Source organism: Pseudorca crassidens, chromosome 2 (genome assembly GCF_039906515.1).
Source record: "Pseudorca crassidens isolate mPseCra1 chromosome 2, mPseCra1.hap1, whole genome shotgun sequence".
Classification (NCBI taxonomy): domain Eukaryota; kingdom Metazoa; phylum Chordata; class Mammalia; order Artiodactyla; family Delphinidae; genus Pseudorca; species Pseudorca crassidens.
In genome coordinates this window covers 171,430,399-171,456,973 of record NC_090297.1, presented here as the reverse complement: position 1 = coordinate 171,456,973, position 26,575 = coordinate 171,430,399, and the positions used below count along the sequence as shown (strand labels likewise).

Here is a 26,575-nt window from a genome sequence, read left to right as displayed (position 1 = left end):
CATCTAAGTCATCTGATCACAGCTCTACATCCACACTTCTAGTCTGCTCTGTGCACTGAGCCCAACAGTCAGCTCATTACATTTGTAGCTCTCTTGCTGGTTGAATTTCTAGTAAGTTTCACCAAGAGGAGGCATTGCTAGAAGGGCAGAAGCAGGAAGAAAGAAAACATCCAGCTTCCAGCTCCAAGAGCAGAGGCCTTTGCTGACTGTCACTACACAGCCAAGCAGGGGCCACACCACGCAGTCCGGACATCACAAGCTCCTCTTCCGCATTTGCAGCTTCTTCAGTAGTGGAATCTCGGTGGCTCTTGATGGTTCAAGCATCCAGTTCAAATCAGCAGATCCAGCAGCGGGCCCACAGCTCAGCTCCTGCCCAGGGAACTAAGCACCTTGCTGGCAATCACGCTTTTTGTTCTCCTGGTATCCACCTCCTTCTCCCTTTTTTTTTTTTCTTCCAGTCCTTCCAATGCTCTTATAACCAACTCCTTGTACAATATTAAATATAGTCTGTCTTGAATACCTAATGCATTTTCTACTTGACCAATTAGATCTTGATCAATACATCCTTTAGGATGAAAGCTTTTTAAAATTTAAATGAGCTTTTACTTTAAAAAGCTAGTGCTTTGACCCATTTTCCTTTCTGAAGATAACTCTGTACCATGTCTCTTTCCAAAAGCAGGTCCACTTCCCTTATTTCCCAAATTTTTGAGAAAGTGTCTTCATTTTACTATCAGGTGCCCCTCTGGCTCCACAAAAAAAGTGCAGCTACCAGCATCTGTTCTTCTTTATTCTAATGTCACCATCTATGGTAACTCAAAGAATACTTATAGAGGGTATTTGCTTGAATGCCATTTAATACTTGACACACAAAATCACAAGTGAATTAAAGCTAAGAAATGAGAGGTACATAACGAGAAACCAATTAGCATATGGAAAATTTAAGAGAAGAAAAATAGATAAAATCACACTAATAATATAATAATGAAGACAAGAAATTACTATATGCCAGGCACTTTGCTAAGCAATCATTGTATGTGATGGGCACACAATGTGCAAATCACTTATGTTATTGCACTTATGTGCAAATCACATGTTGCAGAAGCTCTTAAAGAAGTTTTAAGACTCCTGAAACTCTATCTTCTTGATCTGCTTTTCAACATTGAAACAGAAAGTACCCAAATCAATATTTCCCTTTTCTCATGTAATTGGGGAACAGAGAACTTCTTTCTTGCTGGGATTATGTGCATAATATCTCATTTATCTGACATAATGGGAAATGAGATATTTTATAGGAGTTAATTTTTGTTATAACTCAATCTCATCCCTGAAGCACAAACTTAAAAATCTTAACCATTTTTGGAGGAAATCTTTCCAGCAAGCACTACACACTTTCCTATAGTTTCACACAGACAATAATGAATATAACTGAATCATTCTGTGATGATTCAAACTGTGCATTACAGACATCAGAGACTGTATTCGCTAATTCAATGATACCCTTCAGGATTGGACTGAGGAGATAGAGGATACTTACATAGCTCTTCCCCTTAACGTCACTCAGTGGCTACACTTCAAGTCTAGTGTCTCCATTTTGAGTTCTCCACTCTCCCTCAGTGACAGGCTCTCAAAAGTAACTTCTTTGTTTTGTCTACTGGACTCTAACAAGTCAGTCCCTAGCAAGCTCTGCTGAGAAACTATAACCATGACATTTAGAACTTTGGATAAAGAAATAATAGACAGTTACTGAGAGAAGAGCTCAGAGTAAGATGAGCACATGGCAAATGAGCTGAGAATGAAATTAAGTGACATTTGTGACAGTTAATTCAACGGCTCACTTTTTTACAATTCATGATGCATAAGGAGTGGATGAGACTGAAGTCCAGACTCAGGGCAGGTGAGATCTCACACTCTTACACACAAACAGTTACCCAGCTTTCTTAGGTGCCCAATATTCAACAGTATTTGCAGGATGCTAAAAGATTTATAGGGCTAAAAGATCAATTGTAGAACCAGTGTGCACTGGATAAATACAGTTCGCCTTTTAAGTCATTTTGGACACTCTTCTCTACTTCATCCACCACACCAACTCCATCCTCAGTCCTGTAGACCTTACATCCCAAATTGATCTTTCCCCATCTCTGTATCCACGGCCATCTAGTCCATTCTGCCACCATTTCGTACCTAAGAATTATAGCCACCTAAGTGTTTTGATGCATTATTCATACTCCCACAAAATTTATTCTTGATAATATAGTCAGAGGGGCAGTTTTCAAAACACATATCTGATCACGTCACATGCAATCAGTGATCAATCTGGTCTTCGCCAGTACTAGCAAGATGAGTTTCCTGTCCCAGAACCAGGAAGCTGGGGCCACCATAAGCATGTTGTGAGGATGAAACAGACTAGCGGTGCTGACCTCTCTGGGTTTTCTGCCTTTTGGTCCAGGTCTTGCCAGCCAATCACCAGATCTAAGGTCAGACCAAAGTGGGATACTACTGTGGTTTAGAGCTGGAACCCATCTGTGCCCCCCTCCCCCAAAAGAGCCTAAGACAAGGCGTTTCCTCTGATCTGATTTGGGCAAGGCCATTAACTATAAATTCTTGAATTAAGGACACAGAGTCAAATTTCCTGGTAAATTTGTGGACAATAAGAGATACCATTTGAGAAGAACACTCCATTTCTTGTCAAGACAGGCAAGCAAAGTTCATAGTTTGTTTTTATTAGCAAATGTTTTGATATAAATAATATTAGTATGATATGAAACATTGTATAATTCAGTTCTCAAAACATACATTAAGTAATAAGTCTAAAATATCTCTTAACACAACAATTTTTATTGACCTCAGATTCCCAAAGAGAGGTACAAAAACTAGTGAATATAATCTAGTGGCCATTTTAAACATAGCCTAAGAAGATACTTTCTTTCTTTGACTAGAGCACAGGACATGTACGGATAGCTTTGGGAAAAGGAAAATGCTAAGTTCTTAAAATGCCATGTAAGTATTTTTGAAATTATAAAACAATTATTAAAAAATGTACTGAACACTTACTTTGAGTCGGACAATAGGCGGCAGGCTTAATATGAATTATTCCTGTTAACTTTGACAACACCAAGAAGTTAGAACTGTTATTTGCCTTGTTGTGGAGATGAGGGAATGCAGTCTTAGAGAGGCTAAGCTACTTCCCAAAGTCATACAAGGATAAATTCAGCGGTGGGATCTGGCAATCTCAACCCACTGCTGCCACTACTCCTGTTATCCATTTCCAGCCTAATTTTCTCTCCTAAAATATGAAGGAATTCCACTCAAATTAAGAACTGATGAACATGCTCTAGCCCTCAAAGCAATGAGGATGAGCCTGATGAAAAAATTAACATATATTTATTGAAAGTCAACTACCTGAAAGGTACTATGCTTGGTGCTTTGGGGCACAGAAAGAAGAAGAAATAGTATCTACCTTTATGGAAGTAAGAAAAGGGTTAAACACAGGTCTAACTAAATAACAATCCAACAGTTAGATGAGTAATAAGCGCCACAAAACCTTTATGCCCAAAAAATGGTATAGACGGTAAGTACAGAAGCTTCTAGCAGGGAACAATCACTCTGGCTAAAGCGAGTACTAAAAGCTTTTCAGAGCAGCCATGTCTTCCCTTCAAGGAAGCTGCATCTTCCATAGGTTCTTCCGTAAATGGTACAAGGTGAAAAGACAATGACTCAGGAAGATGCCCCTGGTAGGGAAATGATATTCACCAGTGTGTGGAAGGAAGCAAGTGCAAGGTATAGTGAAGATATCCTGAATAGACCAGTATTTTCTTGTTGTTGCTGTAATTGGTTAAAGTCTAATAGAAAATAAGGATTCAAAGGGAGTTAGGGCCTGAATGCTGCTCCAACAAGTTGGGATTTTATGATGCACAGGAGAATCATTGATGCTTTTATGTACTGACTAGGGGCATAATGAAAGTCTTATTTAGAAAAATTAACCTAGAATGACATATATAATACTGGCGTAGGGAAGAGCATGGAGGTAGGGAACAGTAGGACAGATGAAAATATCAAAAAGAAAAAATAATATTAATAATTTTTAAAGCCACATTTTCTTGAATGTATCATAACTAGTTGTAACCCAGGCAGGGATGTGGAAATGCCACATTTCAGCAGTAGTGCGTGGCATATTCTAAGAGAAATATCTTTAACACTTTTATATATAGCTGACCTTTGAACAACATGGGTTTGAACTGCATGTGTCCACTTATATGTGGATTTTTTTCAGTAAATACAAAACTACACATTCTGAGGTTGGTTGATTCCACAGATGCAGAACCGCAGGTAGGGAGGGCTGACTATGGGGATCTGAGCACCTGCGGATTTTGGTACCTGCAGATGGTCCTGCCAATCCCTCATGGATGCTGAGGGAGGACTGCACGTGGATTTTCTATCACATCACCCTTATTGCTCAAGGGTCAACTGTACTTTCTCTTTTTTAATAAAACAAACATGAGCTTAGGACTGGGATGTGTTAGACTAAATACGGTATAACAACGTCACTAGTCGAAGAGAGAGGTATCTATCTTTATCAGAGATGGACTGTGAACTTCCCAATAAAAAAATCTCATAAAAATCTGCTACCGAAGAACTAGCTTGCCTCTATACTAATGGTTTAAAAGGGACTGATTTTCATTTGAGGATTAAAAAAGAAAGTTATGGGCCTGTTTTGTATCTTGACTGTATCGGTGTCAAAATTTTCGTTGCACTAGTGTACTATAGCTTTGGGAGATGTTGGCCATTAGGGGAAACTGGACAAAGTACACATGGACTCTCTTTGCATTATTTCTTACAACTGCATGTAAATCTAGAATTATCTCCGAAAACAACATTTAACTAAAATAGAAAACAAAAACTGTTGTGTAGGGAAGCATGACAGAAGAGGCAAACACTTGAAAGGCAGGGCAAGTTGATGCTGAAAAAATAACTGTATTTATGTTTTAATCAGATACTTTAGTCCTCAGGAAATACCCATGAAAGCAGAAAGAGTTTCACTTTTCCTTTACAGATGAGAAAAACAGGTTTGAGAGAGGTTTGCTAACTTGGCCGTGATGGTTGGCACTGAAGCATTCGGACTCCACAGGGCACCAAACAGGATACTCGCCAGCTTCTGTGGATCTATTTTTTTCCATCTTTTAAAAATTATGTAATAAAACATAATATAGAAAAGTGTGTAAAATATGTTATATTTTTAAAACAAGTTTAAAAGCAAAACTCCTATAACCATCGCCAAGATTAAAAAATAGAATATTGCCAGCACCCTGCAAATGTCTTATGAGTCCTTCATGATTCCAACCCTTCCCCCCACCACAGACAACTAGATTGACTTTAAGAACCATTTTCTTGCTTTTCTACCTAAGAATGCATCCCTAAACAAAGCAATTAAGTTTTGTGTGTTTTCTACTTTGAATTAATAAAATCATATTTATGCAATTTTTGCATCATTTTTTGTTCAACATAATACGCACCAGTTCTATCCATGTTGTTGAGGGTAGCCATACTTTGCTCATTTCCATGGCTGTATAGTATTTTTGTACGGCACAATTTATATATTTATTCTATTGTTGATATTTAGATGGTTTCCACATTTTGGCTGATATATCAATGTAGCTATAATCATTTTTGCACATGTGTCCTGAGTCTCATGTGTACAAGTTTCCTAGGGTATAGATACTGGAGTGGAGTTGTTGGGATATATTCAATTGTCTAGTAAGACAATGCTCAACTCCTTTTCAAAGTACATCAATTCCCGTTACCACCTATAGTGCCTGTGAGTCCTCATGGTTCCATATCCTCAAAAAGACCTTGTATAGTCACTGTTAAATTTTTTTTTAATTTTTTTTTTTTTTTTTTTTGCGGTATATGGGCCTCTCACTGTTGTGGCCTCTCCCGCTGCGGAGCACAGCCGCTCCCCGGCATGTGGGATCTTCCCGGACCAGGGCACGAACCCGTGTCCCCTGCATCGGCAGGCGGACTCTCAACCACTGCGCCACCAGGGAAGCCCCCACTGTTAAATTTTTGCCAGTATTTTTTTGCATAAAATGGGGCCTTGTTTTGGTATTATTTTATTTCCCAGCTTATTAAAGAGACTGAGTACGTTTCCTTATGTCTATCAGCCATTTTTTTTTCTTTTGTGAAATGCTTTTCCAGATTTTTCCCCAGTTTATTATTGATTCCTAGGAATACTTTATATATTGTGGATACTGGTCTTCTGATAGTTACATGTGTTGTAAATATCATATCTCATTCTGTTACTTATCTTTTCAGGCACTTAGTTTATAGCACATTTTGATGAAAAAAAAGTCCTTAATTTTAGTAAACCTTTTATCAATATGAAGTTACCTAATTATCTCTAATAACCCTGTTTGCCTGAACATCTCCTTCATCTGATATTAAAGTAGTTATACCAGCTTTCTTTTCTTTTTTTATTCCTTACATTTTAGTTTGCTTTAGTTTGAGAAGGAAGGGGTTAACAGCTGATTCAGGGGCCTTTCCCCTAGCCTTGGGGACTCCTGAGGCTCTAACTCGGCTGAATCTTTCTTGCTACACTACCTCAAGCTAAACCAGAATCCATCTGAGCACTGTGTACCGGACCAAGCACCTGACCTCACTGTCAATGTTGTTTATAAGTAATGGTTAGCTGGCATTGATGAGATGCAGTTGCATGAAAGAATGCACACTAGTCATGTACCTGGTACCCTCATGGTGGGATAGAGCTGTGGTTTCATTCAATGACTTTCGATTAAGCTTTTAGAAAAAATGAGGGAGAGCTATATATACTGACATGAAAATATGCCTGCTCCATATTTATCAGGAGGAAAAAAACAGAGTTGCAGAATTTTACCTTATGGCCAATTATTTTTAAGTGTCTATTTTATGCCTGTACATGTAAATGATTATTCATCCAATCAGCACAGTAATTATTGAGTGCCTACTATGTTCTGGGCACTCTCTTAAATGTGGTGGAGAAAAAATAAGCCACAGACACAAAATCAGGGGGCAAAGTGGAAGACTTCCCAGCTGGTGGCTGCCCTTTGAAGAACTTTCTCTCACTGCATATGGCTGTTCTCTCGCGACTACGCACCTTTAAAACTTGGCTAAGGAACTCACATTTTCTAAGCTTTTATTTCCTCTCCAATAAAATTGGGACACTATTCCTTGCCCTGGTGGCCTGAGTTAACGTGAGTACCAAATGAGTGAGCATATATGAAAGTCCCCAAGGAATTAGGTGCTTTGCACGTAAAAGGCATGAGCTTAGAGCTGTCCCTTTCTTCCAGGATAAGTTCAAGCCCGGCTTGTTATGGGAATGTCAGCTGAGACTGTCTCCTCCTACTCCGATCTATGTCACGAACTGCATGTTTCTTGTAAAAAAAATAGTCTGCACATCTCTCAAAAACACATTTGAGACAGGTCTGTATTCCTTACTTGTATGCTGTCATCACCTAGCAGGTTTCTTTTTTCTGTTTTTTATTTTATATTAGAGTATTGTTGATTAACAATGTTGTGTTAGTTTCCGGTATACAGCAAAGTGATTCAGTTATACACATAACGTGTATCTACTCTTTTTCAAATTCTTTTGCCATTTAGGTTATTACAGAGTATTGAGCAGAGTTCCCTGTGCTATACAGTAGGTTCTTGTTGGTTATCTACTTTAAATATAGCAGTTTGTACATGTCAATCCCCAAATCCCTAACTATCCCTCCCCCACCCTTCCCCCGGTAACCATAACTTCGTTTTCTAAGTCTGTGAGTCTGTTTCTGTTTTGTAAATAAGTTCATTTGTATCACTTTTTTAAGATTTCACATATAAGTGATATCATATGGTATTTGTCTTTCTCTGACTTACTTCACTTAGTGTGATAATCTCTAGGTCCATCCATGTTTCTACAAATGGCATTATTTCATTCTTCTTAATGACTGCGTAATATTCCATTGTATATATGTACCACATCTTCTTTATTCATTCATCCTACCACCTAGCAGTTTCTTATATGTGTTTGCTAAGTCTTTACATAAGATTCCTCCCCTACTCCAATCAAGCCCAGAGAGTACAGTGTGAAAACATAGCTACTTACTAAATACTATAAAATAATTTTTGAAAAAAATATACTGGATTTAGTGGCTTTGGTTTTTGGTAACCTACTAGCATAGTAATCTGATTCATCAGAAAATATTTATGGTGGACCTACTATGTGCCAGGCATTGTGTTATATGCTGGGAATACAGAAGTGATCAAAACAGCCTTGGTACCTGCCTTCAGAAAACTTTCAATCTAAGTGAGAAGACAGACTAAGTGCATTATTTGTACGTAAAGTTGATTCAAGGAGAATCAGAGGGAATAGAAGAAAACATGGGGGGGGGTGGGGGAGGGAAGGCAGATGCTAACCTAGTCCAGGTTCGTTAGGGAATAAGGCTTATTTGAGAAACAGATCTTTAAACTGACTTGCACTGGGAGTTACCTCATTAAGAGGAAAAATTTCGTACACCATTGTTTGGTTAGTTATAACAAAGATTTCATAATAAGAAATCGAAAGCTTTCAATGAGATATCAGTAAGTTGATTACTATTTAAAAATGAAATATCACAGGAGTATTAGATAAACAATCTGCAACTAGAACTTTTGAGCACAGCCCCCTTTATTTGCTTTAAAAATGTCTAATGTGCCAAAACGAAGTGCAACAAAATAGAATTTATGTTTGTTTACTTATTTCCTTTTTCCAGTCTCAGAATGAAAGGAAGTATTTTACCTTTACTCTACATCCAGCCCCCCAAATTGTGTGTGTTAACTGTGGATTAAATGAGATTTAGACATGAGTCAGGGTCTCAGTAGGAATCTGATGGAAACTCAAATGAACAAATGAGGATAGTTTAGTGAAGGATCTATGTACAAGGATATGGGTAGAGTTAATGGAAAGCACCAAGTGATAATAACGCATCCCCGGTTAGAAATCATCAGGTCTCCTAGGAGCCAGTAAGCATCCTTAAATTTGCAGGGGAAAGGATGAAAACTGATTCAGGAAGCTGGAGAAAGAGCTGCAGCGACAGGGAAGGACCACTGGATAGGAGCTGTAGCCTTTAGTGGAGGAAGGCAGCCCTGGAGCCCAGAGCCCGGCAGAAAGTTCTGAGACTCCCTTCTCCTCTGATTCTTTTTTTTTTTTTTGCGGTACGCGGGGCTCTCACCGCTGCAGCCTCTCCCGCTGCGGAGCACAGGCTCCGGATGCGCAGGCCCAGCGGCCACGGCTCACGGACCCAGCCGCTCCACGGCATGTGGGATCCTCCCGGACTGGGGCACGAACCCGCGTCCCCTAAATCGACAGGCGGATTCCCAACCACTGCGCCACCAGGGAAGCCCTCCTCTGACTCTTTCAACTCTTGCTGCTGCTGCCCAGGGACAAACCAAAAGGAAGCCAGAGAGAGAGGAAGCCCATTGATGCTGTGAGTAAAGGTCAGCCTTGTAGGATGCAGGGCTGAGTGGAGAGTAGAGAGAGGATCTAAAGAGGGAAAAGAAAAATATACAACATAAAAAATTACAGGGAATTATTATATTGCACCGTATTGTATTTTTTGTGCTTTTCTCTTGCTTATCCTCTTGTGCTAATAATCAGTTAAGATAGCTATAAAAAAATAAAACAATATTATGCTATGGGGTATGGGGGATCAGGTTATTTCATCCAGTTCTACAAATTCAGTTCTTCAGTGGATAATCCACAAAATGGATCCTTAATTCCCACTGGCTCTCTATCATAAGCAGTTTGAAGTTTATCACCTTTCTCCTTCCATAATGGTAGAATTTTTAAGGTGTTTAATTTTCACAGGGAAGCTGAATCATAATTGTCCATAAAGCACATCCACTGGGATATGTATCTTTGTGCCTCTTCATCAGGTTATGTCAAATTGTATTTCCTAAGGTGCCCAATAGATTGTCATATATAACCAAGGAAATTCAATACCAGTACAATACAATGTACATTTAATACAAGGTATCTCTATGTACATTGAAGAATTCTGTTTACTGTAAGAATTAAACAACAATGCTTTGGTGTGTCATAAAAATAGCACGCATAGTGAATATAGACGCTCCAAACATATTTGTTTGTTTTTTCCAGTCCAGTGTGGCAATGTGAATGTCAACCGAGGTTCCCCCCCAAGGTCTGGATGATGATTGAATGTGGCAGATATCTCCCTGTGTGAATACTTGATCCTTCAATTAAAAAGGAAAAGAGAGAACAGCTTTCACAACGTGGAAGAATGCCTTATTACTGTTATGATTGCCTAAAAACGGAATCAACGGAATCTAAAAAAGAATGTGCTTGGGAAATTCTACCTGACAAACGGATGGGAGGTGTTTCATAAAAGTTACACAAGGTTTGCTTCAAACTGTCAAGCCATTTTCCTAAGTGATTCACCGAATTCTATAATCTGTTTCTTCTAAGAAATCTGAGTATCTCCAGGAAAGAAAATAGATTCACATTTTGACTGTTTAAAAAGAGAGTTAGTTCAAAATAAAAAGTTAAAAAAAATAGTCATTCCTTTAAAACCAGAGAAAAATCAGGACAGAGATCTTAGAAGTGTTGAATCTTGGCACTGAGAATGAGACACTGAACCCGTAAAAGTATCTGAAAAAAATCTTTTTTTCACATGGCTACATGGAATCCTACATTATGAGCCTTTCTGCACAAAGTAGAGGTGAGGATTACAGTGAATAAAATCATGCATTTTGAGTCATTCACACCTTGTTTTGTATTACGTTCCTACTTAACTAGCTGTCTTGCCTAGAGTAATTAAGTTGCTTAATACTTATAAATTTGATTTTCCACATCTGAATGTTGGAATAACAGTACCTATTTCCTGGGCTAGTTATGAGATTGAAAGCTCCTGGCACATATAAATTGTAGCTATTACTATTACTACTATTATTAGTATTAGCAGAAAATCAAATATTTCTTTCTCTGCATGGGTAGAGCACTTAATTAGTATTTACACATACACCTTCATGTACATACATTCTAAAAATTTCTCTATATCCTTTCTTAATGTGAAGGACAGCATATACAGAGTGTGTATAAATGTCTACAGTTAATTAGTGTGTTTACCACCCATTCCTGAAATAATATATGTGCTCAAAAAATTGAACTAAACTTTCTTTCAATAATGTTCTGTTGTCTTCATGGTACTATGTATAAGTCTGCAAAAATAATCAACTTCCTAAAATTTTCCTATTCTTACTGAAATTATTGTCACTTCCTTGGTACATATCCACGTATGAATTCTCACAACCCTGGATCAATACAAAAGGCTAAATTAGGAAAATGTTTCCATAGGCTCCTCAAGTATTCTCTCCTTTCTCAAGGAGACCCTGGGACCCTTGTCTAACGGGTGCCCAGCTCGCATGCCCATCTTGACATTAGCGAATCCTGACGGCTATAACAAGATAGCCTTTCACAGTGAGGCATGCAAAGCAGACCCAGCTTGGCATGCTGTCTCTCTTTAGAACGTCTACGAATTACCAGGCTGAGGAAATTGTCTGCCAAATGACTGAGTCTCTAAGTATGTACTTTGAGCCTTCAGTAAGCCAAGACGGAGATGCCTTTCCACTGCCTTTGAAATCATCCCACCTGTATTACATAACTATGACATGCTCTAAATGTGCATTTATGTGTACTGTATGATTGCATATGCTTATGCTTCTCACATCAACACAATTACCATTTGATTATTGTCCCTGGCATCAGTAAACACTAATCCATCCAACAGCTGTCTAATACTTATCTCCTCCATGACTGGCACCCTGCCAAATGCTGGGACTAGAACAGCAAACAATGCATATAGAATCCCTGCCCTCATGTGGGTCACAGTCTAACAGGGAAACTATTTTAGGTAAATTTACTTAGGTAAGGATAGTGGAGAGTTACAAGAAATTCTAAGTATTAATAAAGGATAAGAATTTCATAGTTTTAGTTAGTATTTTAAATATATATATATTCTAATTAGTTGAAAATGTTACTAAATATTATGCTAGACAAGGAGGAATAAGTTTGGTGGAGTCGGATATCTATGCTGATTTTAGCAAAGTAGACCTCAAGTGGGAGGAATAATCATATTTCCAGCTTCTAAGACCAAAGCTTCTGAAAGGAGATAAAGCTCGTGAGAATTTGGAAGCTCTCAAAAGCGTAATTCTAATTATGCAATTGTAATCTACACAATACAGGTCACACATTTCTTAGACAGTAATCCTTTGTGCTGTGTCTCATTGCTGGCTAATGGTATGACAAAGGAAGAGCCAAGGTCCTACAGAATAAAGGGTTCTTATCCACCTTGGACCTAAAAAGTAGCTCTTTTCGGAGGTTTTAAAATCCTGCCTGAAATTGCAGCCTGAAAAGAACACCTTTGCCAGAGGGAATGTGGATGTGAAGCACTCTTGAATAGAGAAACAAAGGTGGAGCGTCACACCACCATTTTTGCAGGTGTGTGAAGCAAGTCACCAGGATTAAGCAGGGCATATTTGAAGGAAGCAAAGCCTTAGGTGTTAATCAAGTGATAATGACCCAGTACTCGGCAGACTAAGGCAATGCATAGCAAGCAGCATTCTTTAGAATAGTAAAATCATGAAAACTTAAGTGTCCATCAATAAAAGATGGGTCACATAAGCTGTGGTTTCACTCAGTGGGAGCTTACACTGCCTTTCCAAAGAATGAAGTTGAGCTACACGTAACTGCCATGGAAAGATGTTACCACCATATTGTTAAGTGAGAAAAGGAAGTTGCACAAAAAGAGATGAACTCACTCTTTTTTAACAGATGTATATTTTATGCATATATCTTTCTGTGATTACTAATTTAAATTTTTGTTTGTTTTAACCTAACACAGTCCTTAACCTTGATTTTTTTCTGGTTTTAAAGTTTATTGCATTCTATTACATCCTCCCTACATCTCTCTTTTTTTTTTCATTGTGGCGAAAAACACATAACATGAAACTTACCATCTTAACCATTTTAAATATTCAGTATAGTAGTGTTAACTATAGGCACATTGTTGGGCAAGATCTCTAGAACTTTCTCACCTTGCAAAACTGAAACTTTATATCCACTGAACAGAAACTCTCCACTCCCCTTACTCCCAACCCCTAGCCCCTGGTAACCACATTCTGTCTCCCTGTGTTTGATTACTTTAGATACCGCGTATACATGGAATTATGTCATATCTGTCTTTTTGTGACTGGTTTATTTTACTCATATAATGTTCTCAAGGTTCATCCATGCTGTAACATGTGACAGTTTCCTTCTTTTTTTTTAAGGTGGAATAATATTCCATTGTATACATATACAACATTTAGTTTATCCATTCATTTATCCATGGACATTTGGGTTGCCTCCATCTCTTGATTATTGTGAATAACTCTGCAATGAACATGGGTGCACAAATATCTCTTCAAGATCCTGTTTTCAGTTCTTCTGGATAAATACCCAGAAGTGGGATTGCTGGATCATATAGTAATTCTATTTTTAATGTTTTGAAGATTTTTCCATACTGTTTCCCATAACAGCTGCACCATTTTGCATTCCCACCAACGACGCACAGGGATTCTAGTTTCTCTACATCCTCTCCAGCACTTGTTATTTTCTGTGTGTTTTTCTTTTTTTGACAGTGATAATCAACATATTTTTTAATTGAGCACCGATTATGTGTCAGGCACTAGAGCTGCTGGTACAGCATTGAACAAAAGATGCTAGAACAGGAGAAATTCTCTGAGCATGTGAAGCATGTCCTGAAGCAAAGAACAAGCTACCCAGCACAAGCTGTGGGGCAGGAGCAGGTTGGGGAACAAAGGAAAGAGAGGAATCGGAAACCAAGAGGCCAAGCTCCTAGTCCCTGGGTAAAGAGTATCCCCAGACTCCCTGCAACAAGAGAAGCCACCGCAATGAGAAGCCTGCGCATCGCAATGAAGAGCAGCCCCCGCTCGCCACAACTAGAGAAAGCCTGCATGCAGCAATGAAGACCCAACGCAGCCGAAAATAAATTTAAAAAAAAAATTAAAAAAAAAAAGATTATCCCAAGTTTAATGAGTAGGAGCTGATAGTTTAAATCCGAATCAGTTATAAAGCAGAGAGCGTGTTTCCTATACCATGCTGGCTACAGGTTACCAATTGCTTGATAGGCAACAAGTGGATATTTATGTATGAACCTTTTATACCTTTCATATTTTGTCACATCTAGGTATGCATTTGGAAATACTTCTTATAGAAAGTGGGTTTACTGTTTCTCAACATTTTTTTTCATGTTCATAAGGTCCTAATGAAATAATCCTTTATGTATATAGCTGACTAAGAGTCAAGATTTTGGAGCCTAGAGTGTACAAAACCAGACAATCAGTACCCCTTACAGAATACGACAGTCTAAATGTATAAATACCTCTGGACCTGCTACATCTTAATAAAGACCCAGAGGGAAGACATTCCCACATCCTCAGGTTGCTTCTTTTGATGGTAACCAAATCAATGGGATATTTTTCAGGTCTTTGGTTGGAGCACTAGAATCTACTCCTTTAATCAGTGCTCCCAAGATGGTTCTAATAATCAGATATGTTTGAGAAACACAATTTAAAATCATTTGAAAGGGTATCTGTAGTAATATAAGGCTGAAACCTATCTTATTTTCCAATTGTATTACTCTTCCTCAGCATATTCAGAAATTAGAAAGCAACCACAGTGCAGCTGTACTGTAATATGGGCCTAGTTCCATTAAATTCGAACTAGGCATACTCAAGAAGAGAAAATTAAAAATTCTTAAGTCAAATGCAAAATCCAAACTCCAAAAAAAAAACCACCTAGTCCCAGACCCCACACAGCTGAACAAATATATTTCAGAAACAAATACATGTCAAACAAACATACCCCAGGATCTGGCCTGTAACTACTTCTATCCTCTCTGTTGGTATCATTAAAGAGTCAGGACTCTACAACATATATACTAATGATTGAATGAAATTTTCACAAGACACAACTAAATAAATTAAGTATTATTAGGTATCAGCAGAAACTACTCCACTGAGTTAGGCTCCATGAAGGAAAAGAGAAATAAATGATTTGTGGTCCTTATCATCTGGTGGGCATGTTTGACATGTACCCAAATAAATTTGGGCCAAGGATGAATGAAGTACGTGTCATGATGATGGCATAGGAAGAGGATATATGGTCAAGAGAAGAGAGGAAGCTTGACTTACACTCAAGAAAGAGTGAAATGATTTCATAAAATAAGAGGCTTAACATTTAGTCCTGAGCAATGAGTTAGATTTGGAGAGATGGTAGGGATCATTAACTCCAATTTTATAATCCAAGGAAACTGGGGTTCATGGCATTTAGTAAATTTTCCAGAGTAACACAGTTACTGCTCATCAGAGATAAGATTTGACTCTAGGCCTATTTGACTCCATACCCATGTTTTTCAACCCTGCACCAAGCCGTAAGTATTTCAGGAGGCTAAAAAGGAAAGTGTGTTACAAGGCTATGGCAATGCAGATCGAGTCACAAGTTGGGGCTGATGTGAATGCCTGACTAAAGAATCTGGACTTTATTCTTTGGGTTTTTAGAGGGAAGTATGGGAGCTTTGAAAACAGATGAAGTGACAAGATAAACATCCAACGATCAGATCCTCCTCTAGGCAATGGAGGATAGAAACTGAACACTGGAATATCTGAGGAAAGTGGAGAGAGAAGTAATGAAGAGAAGAAAGTTTTTTTTTTTTTAATGAAACTATTACTTAAAAAATGTCTAACCATTGCCCCACAGTAAAAATTCTGAAAACTCTGATGTGATTAAACACAAGATTTTAGAATAAATGAACGTGTTAACACCAATCTTCTAAATCTCCCAAATTCTTATGGTTCAATGAATATATTTTAAAGCTGCTTGTAAATATATAACACATAATACACAAAGATTCTTTGAAATGTCGAAAGTATTTCTTTCGTCCACCTAGGATTCTGGGGGCAGTTATAGTTACAACTACTGATTAGGATGAAGGGAAATGTCTACTAAACAAATCATGTAACAGCAGTTAAGAGCAATCCAACTGAAATAAATCATTCGCATTTTCATTGCCACCTACAGACTAGGTTCCTTTGTGGAGCACAAAGTATGACAAGATTGTTGACTGTTTAAGTATCAAATAGCTATCCATTTATTTTTTACTAGGAAATTTGTAATAGTTCAGGGATAACTTCAACAGCAGAGATAATCACTCACTGTAATTACTAGATCACTCTCCCTTACCTCAAATATATCTCATGCATTTGCCAAAAGTTTAATTAAAATGAGATGACTGGAGTAATTAATATCATAGTAAACATAAGACAAACTAATAAAATTGTAATTCTTCTTCTTTCATTCTTTCTGGCTATGCTAAAAGAGGCCATTTCAGTTTTCAGTAATGAGTTTCCTAAAATAGTTTCTATGATATTAAAAGTCTTCTTGATATTTGTCTTAAAGAGGAACAAAATTTGACGTGATGTAAGCTTGACCAGTGTGGAAAAATGACACTATGTTATATGGAACTTAAAGATATTTCCAGTAAATGAATAAAGCAATTTCTGTCCCAAGTTACTACAAATTCTTTATAAGATTTTATTTTAGCAAACTTTAATTGGCTAACCTAACTCTCTAAACTATTCAAAGACATATATATATGTGTATATATACACATATATATGTGATATATACACATATCACTTAGAAATATATACAATCCATTTCAAGTTAAACAAGAATAAATGAATATATATTTAATGTATGCATGCTGAACTATTTATAAATAACATATTAAAAATACAGAGTTCCAAATGGTCCCTTTTAAGATAAACTTATTAAAGCAAAAGCAGTTTGAAATACAGTATGTGTACGAACTTTCTATCTCCCTACTTCTCTAAGAAAGAATGAATAACAGTCAAAAACAAAAAGTCATTGAAAATATAATGTCACTCTCACAAGGCCATTCTTTGGGAATCCCGGTTTGTTCTCTTCACCTCTCCCAGAACATATTAAACCATAAGATGCAGTACATAAGAACTATCAAAAGGGAGCACTTTTGAGCCACCAAAATTGTATGTTAACCTAAAAACCACAATCTCCTAAACTACAGACAATGATACTATCTCAGGTATTTTATGTGCTAAAATGATCATTAAAAATTAAGCACCACATATAAGCTGCCATTTAGAATATTAATTTACTTTTGCTAATCATCTTTTTAACTTGAGGCTAAAAGAGTTCACTTACCATTTGGATATTCAGGCTCAGTCCAGGAGATGTTAAAGGAGTGAGGTGAATCCGGGTGCACTCTGGGGGCTGGCACGCCTTCGGGGGCCCTCTCCTCAGTCAGGGCCTGGCTGGCCTCACTCACCGTGCATCCACCCCCGGTGCAAGCCTGGACAGAGAGACAAAAAGAGCACATTTCACTTTGGGGCCCCAAAGTTTAGATGAGCATTGAAGAAAGAGAGTTCACCATAAAGAGTTCCAGATCCTTCAAAATAATGCTCTCTTAACCTCCCACCCCCCAAATAAATTTGTTTCATTGCTGAGGTTTGACATTTAATTTGTTTGCTTTTTAGGACACGAGACATCCATCTCCAACGATCAAGCAATAACCCAGAATGAAAGAATATATGGATTATGAATACGTCCTAAGTTAGAGCCTAGAGATGGGGCATATATTGACTGTGTGAATAGCCACGATGAAATTATCCTCACACAAAGGTTCTTCGAATGAATTAAACACACACACACACACACACACACACACACACACACACACACAACTGTGTACACCATATGAGAAAAGTACTAGAGATTGAAGACTACTTCAGGACAAGTGATTCCTAGAAAAAAAAAAGAGCACAGAAAATATAATCGCTACTTACTGTAGCATGAGCAATACGTTTAAAGTAGAACACAATGTGAAATGGAATAAAACAATATTTCTCATAAATTGACAACAAAGCAGTTGTTGAGTGAACGTTCATTGGCTTTAAGGGTCAAGTCATTTACTTACGTGCCGGGGGAACTGAGCTTCAATACGTGGCCAACAAACTTAAAATGCTCACAGAACCCCCAAATTCCCAAAGGAGGGAGGGTTCCAGAAATGGATTCATGGATATTAGGGATATTCAGAAACTTCTGTGTACATTTCCATCATAAACTGCCAACAATTCCAAATAAATGTTTCAGCATGTGAGGAAAACATCACCCCTACCTAACATATGAGATAAGCACTTCTCCAGGAAATTGAGACATGCACACAGTTTTTCCAGCCTATGTCTGCTAGTAAATATCAGCAATTCTGTCTTTATATAACGCAGCTATTTGAAAACGACGCTAAAGCTTTGCTCAGTACCTCTTTAAGTTACAACTGTAATTTACACAATAAGATGCAAAGATCTTTCAAAAAGCATTACATTTTACCACGAGCATTAAGAAAATGAAGCGAAATCCTAGGACAATGTAAAAGGCAGGCAGTTTATTCAGTTCATTTTCATGGAAGGTAGATATGACTAATAGTAAAACACCGAAAGCCCTCTCTATTTTTTCGGGCCTGTACCAAGCTTTCCAGTTTGATACTGAAGGAATGACCTTTTGATACTTAAAGCAGTTAGTATTCTTTCTCCTAAAGATAGAAGAAAGCTGACTGATTTTAAAGGTATTTTCTTATACTGAAGTATACTACTTGTAAAGTTGCTGCAAAAGAGCTTCAAATTCTTCCCTCTAAGTAACAATAAATGGTCCATAGACTCGGAGATCAATTTTACCTCTTATTGTAAGAAGACAACAGTAACCCATGTCTTCAGGATAATTTCTCAGCGTTAAGCAAGTTTCAGATGGGCTAAACTGTGGCCTGGGCATGAAACTGCATTAAGATTGGGGACCTAATTAACCTCTGCGGGTTTCCTCTAATGCTCAGCTGTGGCATGTGCATATCTCTGTAAGAGATAAACCATACTCCTCCTGAGAACAGAATCTTGGCAAATGAGGAGAAATCAATTGAGCTCCTGATTTGAAGCCCTAGGACATGTTGCTATTAGCCCAAGAAATAACTACCTGAACGTTAAAACAGAAGAATTAAAAAAAAAAAAAATTTCCAACGTGCTAAAAGTCCACCAGAAAACGTGGCAGGAAAAGAGGCTGTGTGAGACAGCTGAATTATCGAAGGAAAATGCTCAAAGGAGCATACTTTCCAGTCCTTAGAGACAGATAAATCCATCCACTGGCATTTCATAGATGTTTTTTTCCTTAGGAGGGGAAAAATGTTGCAGCATGTTATGCTGAAACTCAAACCACACTGGGATGTAATTCTGATAGTCTCTTTGTCACTATTGTTTTTCTTATTTGTGGCCTAAGAATTCCCCCCGCCATCTCTCCCAGAGAAATACTGTATGTACTATGTGACATTTCACTATGTATTTTTTAAAACAGAGCGTGAATTAAAATTTACTTCGTTTTGAGAATTTTATGGGATGGGGAATTCTGGAATAAATAAAGACATCCTCTGGTTTGGAAGGACTGTTTGTTGGGCTGTGTCATGGAAGACCCATAAACTAGCAACTTGATAAAAAGCCTTTTAAGGGTCCGAGGAGTTTATGAGAGAATTTTCCTTGTAAATGAACCCAAATTTACAAAGGGGTTGCTGAAACAACAGAATCACCTGCAACATATTTTATTTTGTTCTTTTTTTCCCACGTTCTTTTTGTATGCATTTAGAGGCGCTAGGTGAGTGGGGTGAGTATCTTAGTTCCTTCAATAAGGTAATAAATGTTCTTAAAGTTGCTTCTGGGTATAGCTTTTATCAATTACAAATATACTGTTTTAAACTGAGAAGTCATACTACCACCCTGAAGTGATGAGTAACCGGTCCAAATAGGAGATTCAATTTTGGTACAGTAAAATGCATAACTAATAAGAGTGTATCAATTATTTTTGAAATCATGACTATTAAGAACACCTAAAACTAGCATTCTCTTTTCTAAGAGGTTGTTTTCAGATAAGTAGCGTCTGATGATGTTAAGAACGCAGCATATTTTTAAAGTATGAAGAAAAAGAACAAGGCCATGTTATCTAGAAATGATCTTTAGAAAATTTAAAGCTCATCAGTTCCAAGAACCTTTCCAGGAAATATACTTAACATTCATCAAGAGGCAAATGTGAATATTTTTAATATGAATTTATCAAACGATCAAAGTAATATGAATATTATCAAATCATACATATATCGATACCTGTCTTACAAGCTTCCTTATTTAATTGCTGGCTTATTATCTTAACCAGGAGCTACCACACTTTGCAATACCATTTGTTGAGTGGAAAAAAATATTATACTGTTTCTTCTAGGACAAAGAGCTTGTATTTTGAACCACACAGTCCCTAACTCTGACATTTTACAGCAAGTTATTTGATTCACGTTGGAAGTCTCAGATTCTTTATGAAATAAATGTACTCAGTGTTCACTCATTCATTCATTCTTTCAAGAACTGTTTGCGAGCTTCCAGTTTCCGGAAACCTTGTTTAACTCCGCCGATATATGCAGTCTCTACCCTTTAGGAGTTTCTAATGCAGGCAACAGGGGAAATTACACGAAACCACATGAAGTAACACACCTGCTCCAGTCTGGAGTAAATCATATGGAATGCCCATGTATTTTTCTCTAATGTCTGCCTAAATGCTTTGTTATCTGTACGTTTTGTTCCTTAGCACTTAGCATGCTAAGAGGCAACTCCACGTGGCTGAGAACCTGATCTCCACCTATTAATCTCATGACCTTGAAAGCCAGTTATTATGTTGAAACTGTAAATATACACGAGTTCCTCAATTAACCAAGATGAACCTAAAACGTTCTGGTTCATTAAATTTATGGGTTAACAGAGTTAAAGTAAAAAACCTTTTAGTTGAATACTTCCTGAAGATGTATCAGTGTATTTTCTGCCCTAACAAATACAGTGAAATCAAAAATAATATGAGCAAATTTACTTCCCTAACAAGAGTTGGGGCAAAGACGTCCACGTCTTTATGACATCTTGCACCAACATCATTCAGTGGCTGACAGGTCTCCTTCGACTTCACAAAATATTATTTGGGGTCACCTTTTTAGCATCATAGAATTTTAGGGCTCAAAGAGACATTAAAAATCATTTAATTCAAAGTCTTACTTTTAGGCTTGAAGAACCTAAGACTCAGTGCAGTTAAGTGAATGTGTCTTAAGTCATTCAGTTAGTGGCAAAATCTGAATTAAAACTCAAGAGAGCAGACTCCCAATCTAGTGGTATTTATTTTTCAAGGTATTACAGGTTTATAAAACATAGAAGATTCAGGTGGCTTTTCACTGACTGCGCAGAATAGCCTAAAAATCGCCTTGGAAGTAGAAATTTGTCTCCTATCCTCTGCTTCCTTCTAATCCAAACCAAGAGCAACACAATTTCTGTTTAATTTTAGTTGCTTCTAAATCATAGGGACTTTTCTTATTTTGATATCACCACTGTTTTGAAAATAGTGTGGATTTCTGTATTAGCTTTTGAAAAGCAAGTTCATACACTTCTTATATCTTGGGTAATAAAGGTAAGTAATCCAATCGCTGATTCAGAAACCCATCTGCGTGCTGAACACCTAGGCACATGAAGCCAGTTCTGAACAGGATTTTTAACATTGTCTGATTGCCCTTGTTTGATGGTGTCAGGTCAGACAGCAACAGTTGAATGTAGTTTATTTTCTTGTGGTATAATATTTAGAGCATTCAAGAGCATGTTAAGTGAAATGAATGCATACACAGTGTCTACATAAATGTAAATTTATTCATAATCAAGAGCAGAATATTTTCTATGGCATTTATCAAAGCAAATATCCTTATATAGGTATTACTATAAAATGAAGAGTGTGTTTAAAACAAATAGGGACAATCTCATGTTTATATTCAGTTATTTTCAGATGTGCTATTAAACTTAAAAAAGATTATATTTCATCAAAAAACAAAAGGATCTACTGAGTATAAATTCCACAGTAATATCAAGGTCTTTTAAAAGACCTTTGTGTAAACGTGCTATTTTGCATTAAAAAATGCTATCGCCTGTCTAAACCGTGTTGATTCTAGGGTTTTATTAAGTGACTGTTCTTTTGAGACAGAAGTGTAATGTAAACCAGGATATAATAATAATCAAGAATATTTGGGGGTCATTTAAACCTTCATTTAAAAATATAAGACCTATATTTTCATACTGCACATTGTTTTTCAAATGAATACAAGCCCCATGGGGAAATAACTTTATTAATCCAAGCATTTTCTAAAAAGCCCTCAACAATTATGACATTCTACAAACAATAAAAAAGAAATAATTTCTGATAATCCCAAATTAGATTTGGAAAAACCTACTGATTCAGATGGTTATTCTATTGTTTGGCATAATATAAAATAAATATGTAGGTATCAGATCAGCAGAATTTTCACTTTGTATTTGAAGTGAGATTTCAGTGTAAATAGCAATACAAGAGAATTTTGTTTTGTTTATTTTTAAGTGAGGCATGGAGAGAAGATGAGACAAAAGAAAGGGAAGCAGCAAGGGGAATGATGGGGACAGAGAAACTGATAAAAGTAAAGTGAACTTACTCCCAGCTTGACGAAGTATTTATTACCAGGGAAAAGGTACTGCAGCACATGATCCTGAAAAAGTTCTGTACTATTATAGATGACATCCCAAATTGTAAAATCATGCGTGTGATTTGAAATATATAGTACATAGCGCTCTAGAATTCCGTTTACTTTTCTTGGTTGTTTCCACCTGGGAATGAAAAAATATAGCATTATTATCATCATACCTTCAAGTCCAATCTGAAATGTGCGGGATTTTTAAAGGACACATATGAACTTGGATTTATGCCACTGTAAAGAAACACACTGAGAGCTCAAAAGTGATTCACTTAAAAAACCCAAGTAGTCATTAAATGTCTATTCTGAATGGTACAAAAATATGACATAGTACCTGCTCTCTAGTTATTTATATTTTTAATTAGCTAATAATACAAAAATGTATGAGTGAGCACTTGATTTTGAGCTTAAGCCATAGAACAAGAATTGGGAAAAGTACTGAGAACTTCTGAGAAATGAGAGGGAGAGATAATTGCATAATTTTCAAGCCATAATTGTCTTGAGAAATGCAGCAATCTAACATAGAGGTAATATGCAACTATAGAAGAAAAGCTGAGATTGGAAAGGCTGAAGTACTCAGATAAGACTTCTTGAATGAGGTGACACACTGCCTGGATACATACGATTGTATACTTGATAGATGGATGGGAATTGGTAGGCAGAAGGAAAAATACTCCAGATGAGGGTTACAAAGTGTCAGTGGGAATGAGTAGGACAAGTCATGGAACAGACAGAAATTGGTAAATTGAGAAATAATTATCATAGTGGGAAATCTTTTAAGGTAAATAAAGTGGGCTCAGCTTGGGACGCTGTGAAAGCCAATGGAAGAGTATAGACCTGGAACAATGGGATATAAATCACAGTGTTTTTCAGCTTAAATGAATATCATAATTTCTTCAGTTCAAACTCTTTTACCGATGAGAAAACAGAGACCAAGAGCAATGAAAGTGACCAAGTATTAGCTAGTGGGAAGAGAGGTCTATTGAGTTTTAATTCAGTACTGCAATATACCTTGTACCTCACGTATTAGCAAATGGATCAGTAATATCAAAAATAATCTGAACGTGCCAATATGCGAAAGCTTCTTTCTGACTTCAAATGCTGGGGAACAAGATAGTCTTAGTTTGTAATCAAAAAGAAGAAATATGGGCTTCCCTGGTGGCGCAGTGGTTGAGAGTCCGCCTGCCGATGCGGGGGACACGGGTTCGTGCCCCGGTCCGGGAAGATCCCACATGCCGTGGAGCGGCTGGGCCCGTGAGCCATGGCCGCTAAGCCTGCATGTCTGGAGCCTGTGCTCCGCAACGGGAGAGGCCACAGCAGGGAGAGGCCACAGCATTGAGAGGCCCGCATACCGCAAAAAAAAAAAGAAGAAATATAATTGTGCTCTCTAATTCCAAAACATTGCAAATAATGCCTCACATATAAAAAGCCCAAGGTAAGTAAGTGGTCAGTTTTTCCCTTATTGAAGTTTGCACAGAATCTGCATACATGTGTAGCTCAGCCTGATTGCATAAAGACAAAATGGAAATTAAGTTGGCAAGTGATAATCAAAGGTTCCCAGAACCACTGAACTAATCACCTCTATGCATTTAATCACAATAAAATTAATTTTATGTCACAAACCCTTCCCTTGATTGAACTCACTGGGATTCTTGCATGAACCAGTGTGTGACAGTGACAACATTTCTACTTACTGTACGGATATAGTTCTAGAATCCAGGACGGTCAGAATTGGGGGATCCACATGGTCTGGTGGCAGCTGTGCCGTGTACAGTATGACCACGGAACTGTTTGTACATCCCACACATGTGCAAGCACTGAGTAGAAACTGGTGGGGCGTAAAGGCCACTAAATCTAGGGGGTGGAGGAAACAAGAATGTATTTACCGTCATAATTTTGATTCAGGAGATCTCACTTATTCTCTACTTTCCTACTTCTTAGAACTGTTAAAGTTTAAAATAAGAATCAATAGACATACAAATCAATAGCAATAAAATATAGGCTGTTTTATCCTTTAAACATACTATGGTCAGTTGTAAATAGAGAAGTGTCAGTCAAACTTTTTCTTTGAACAAATTTGACTGTTTTCTTGATTGTCTGTGACCAGGTAAATCATTTTCTGAGTTTAGAGTTAGTTCAAGGGCTCTGTTCAAAAATAAATGAGACATTTAAATTATTTTAAAGACATATTTGAAGACAACAGGTCTGGCTTTTGAAATGCAAATAGATAGCTTATAAGAGTGACTTTGCTCTTGTAATTCCTTTTGTTGAATTTTTTTCTTCTCCTGTCCACCTGACCAACTACGTATTATTTGACCTTCAAGTTGTCCAGGCTCAGTGCAAATGACAATTTCTTTCTTAAGATTTCCCAAACGCACTGGGCCGTGACCCCTGGCACAAGGTGGAGCTATCATCCTCTCCTTTGTCTCCCAGGGTTTCGCACATGCTTTGGCATAGCGCTTACAACCCTGTGTCATAATGATTTGTTTCCATGACTATCTGATCCATCAGACTGGACACTGTAAAGGAAGCAATGGTGCTATATTCATTTCGCATCCTCAATACCTAGCACAATGTCTGGAGCACTGTAGGTTCGAATATATGTTTGAATAAATGAAGAAAGAATTAATGAATGAGATGATCTAGATATAGTTGAGCTAGGTATAGTTGATCAAGAGAGTGGGTTAGTACCCTAGCCAGCATAATCTCTCCCTCCCCTGAACTTCCCTGGTACTTTATACCTATCTGCCTCTCTAATGGATACCATATTCCCTTGTGTTAAAAGAAACTAATCTGTAATTTACTAATTTAATTCTAAAATACCCCAAACACTCCTTTTATAAAGGTACACAATAATTAGTTTGTTGAATGAATCTAAGCGAAGTTCAGTCAACTTTACCAAGATTTAAACATCAGTCACATTTTTATACTACTAGAAATAATCATTATTTTCTGGAATACTTTTGAAATAAGGTAGTTACAATGTAAGCAACACATCTTCTTTAAAGATCATTAACCTTGAACCATTACAATTTCATGTTTAAAAGATGAATGAAATGCAGCCTAATTCAGGGAAATAGATACTGCATTGCACTGACAGCAAAAGTAAACTGGGAAGAGAACACTTTGATTTTCATGCAAAGTATAATCAATTGGTTAAACATGTAGGCCATCAGAAGAAAGGCAAAAACATTTTTTACACTAAACATAGTTACTCTAGAACAAAAGGTGATTATCAAGAAGAGACTTGCAATGCTTTGATTAAGGCTTGTTTGCTTCACAACTTTATCCTACAAGTACTTGATGGTATCAAGTTAAGGGGGGGCACCCTCAGGCAATGGGGTCAGAAGATAAGTTATAAGGACACTTTGAAGTTGGTGTTAACACTTTGGGCTTGCCAGGGACTTCTGAGAGATGGCAGGAACAGCTACGCCCTGTGTGCACAAATTAGACAGAACTGGGGTACTTTCATTTGGAGAAACATTCTATGAAACTTATAAAGTTAAAAATCAAGAGAACAGTGGCCTCAGATGCTACAAAGAGAGCAAACTATTATTTACTGTGGGATAACTTCAGGCACAAAACATGTCCTACTAGCAGGTCCAATCTTGGCCAAAACTATAATGTGTTAATATGCTAACATGTTATATCTGTCATTTCCCTGTTTTCGTCATCTTCTCCTTCTGATTCTCAGAAACTTGGTGACCATAGCCTCTCGTCCCTCCCACTTGTCTGAATTCCTTGCATTCCTGAGAAAGGGAAGCTGGGGATTTGACTCAAAAGCCAGTTTCAGGAGCAAAACCAAGGAGGACACAGAGCCTAGGGGAAAGGGGGAATCCCAGATGGGTAAGTCAGTGCAA

At 37.4% G+C, this 26,575-nt stretch overlaps 1 protein-coding gene across 1 annotated transcript in view; it reads right to left on the bottom strand.

Annotated features, from left to right (window-relative positions):
• USH2A (usherin) overlaps positions 1–26,575 on the bottom strand; it is a 770,355-nt gene that overhangs the window by 361,702 nt on the left and 382,078 nt on the right. The window contains exons 32-34 of the mRNA XM_067729757.1: positions 24,410–24,569; positions 22,677–22,848; positions 17,312–17,459 (exon numbers count right to left, since the gene is read on the bottom strand). Coding sequence (XP_067585858.1) covers positions 17,312–17,459; positions 22,677–22,848; positions 24,410–24,569 — 480 coding nt within the window. The remainder of the gene's footprint in view (positions 1–17,311; positions 17,460–22,676; positions 22,849–24,409; positions 24,570–26,575) is intronic.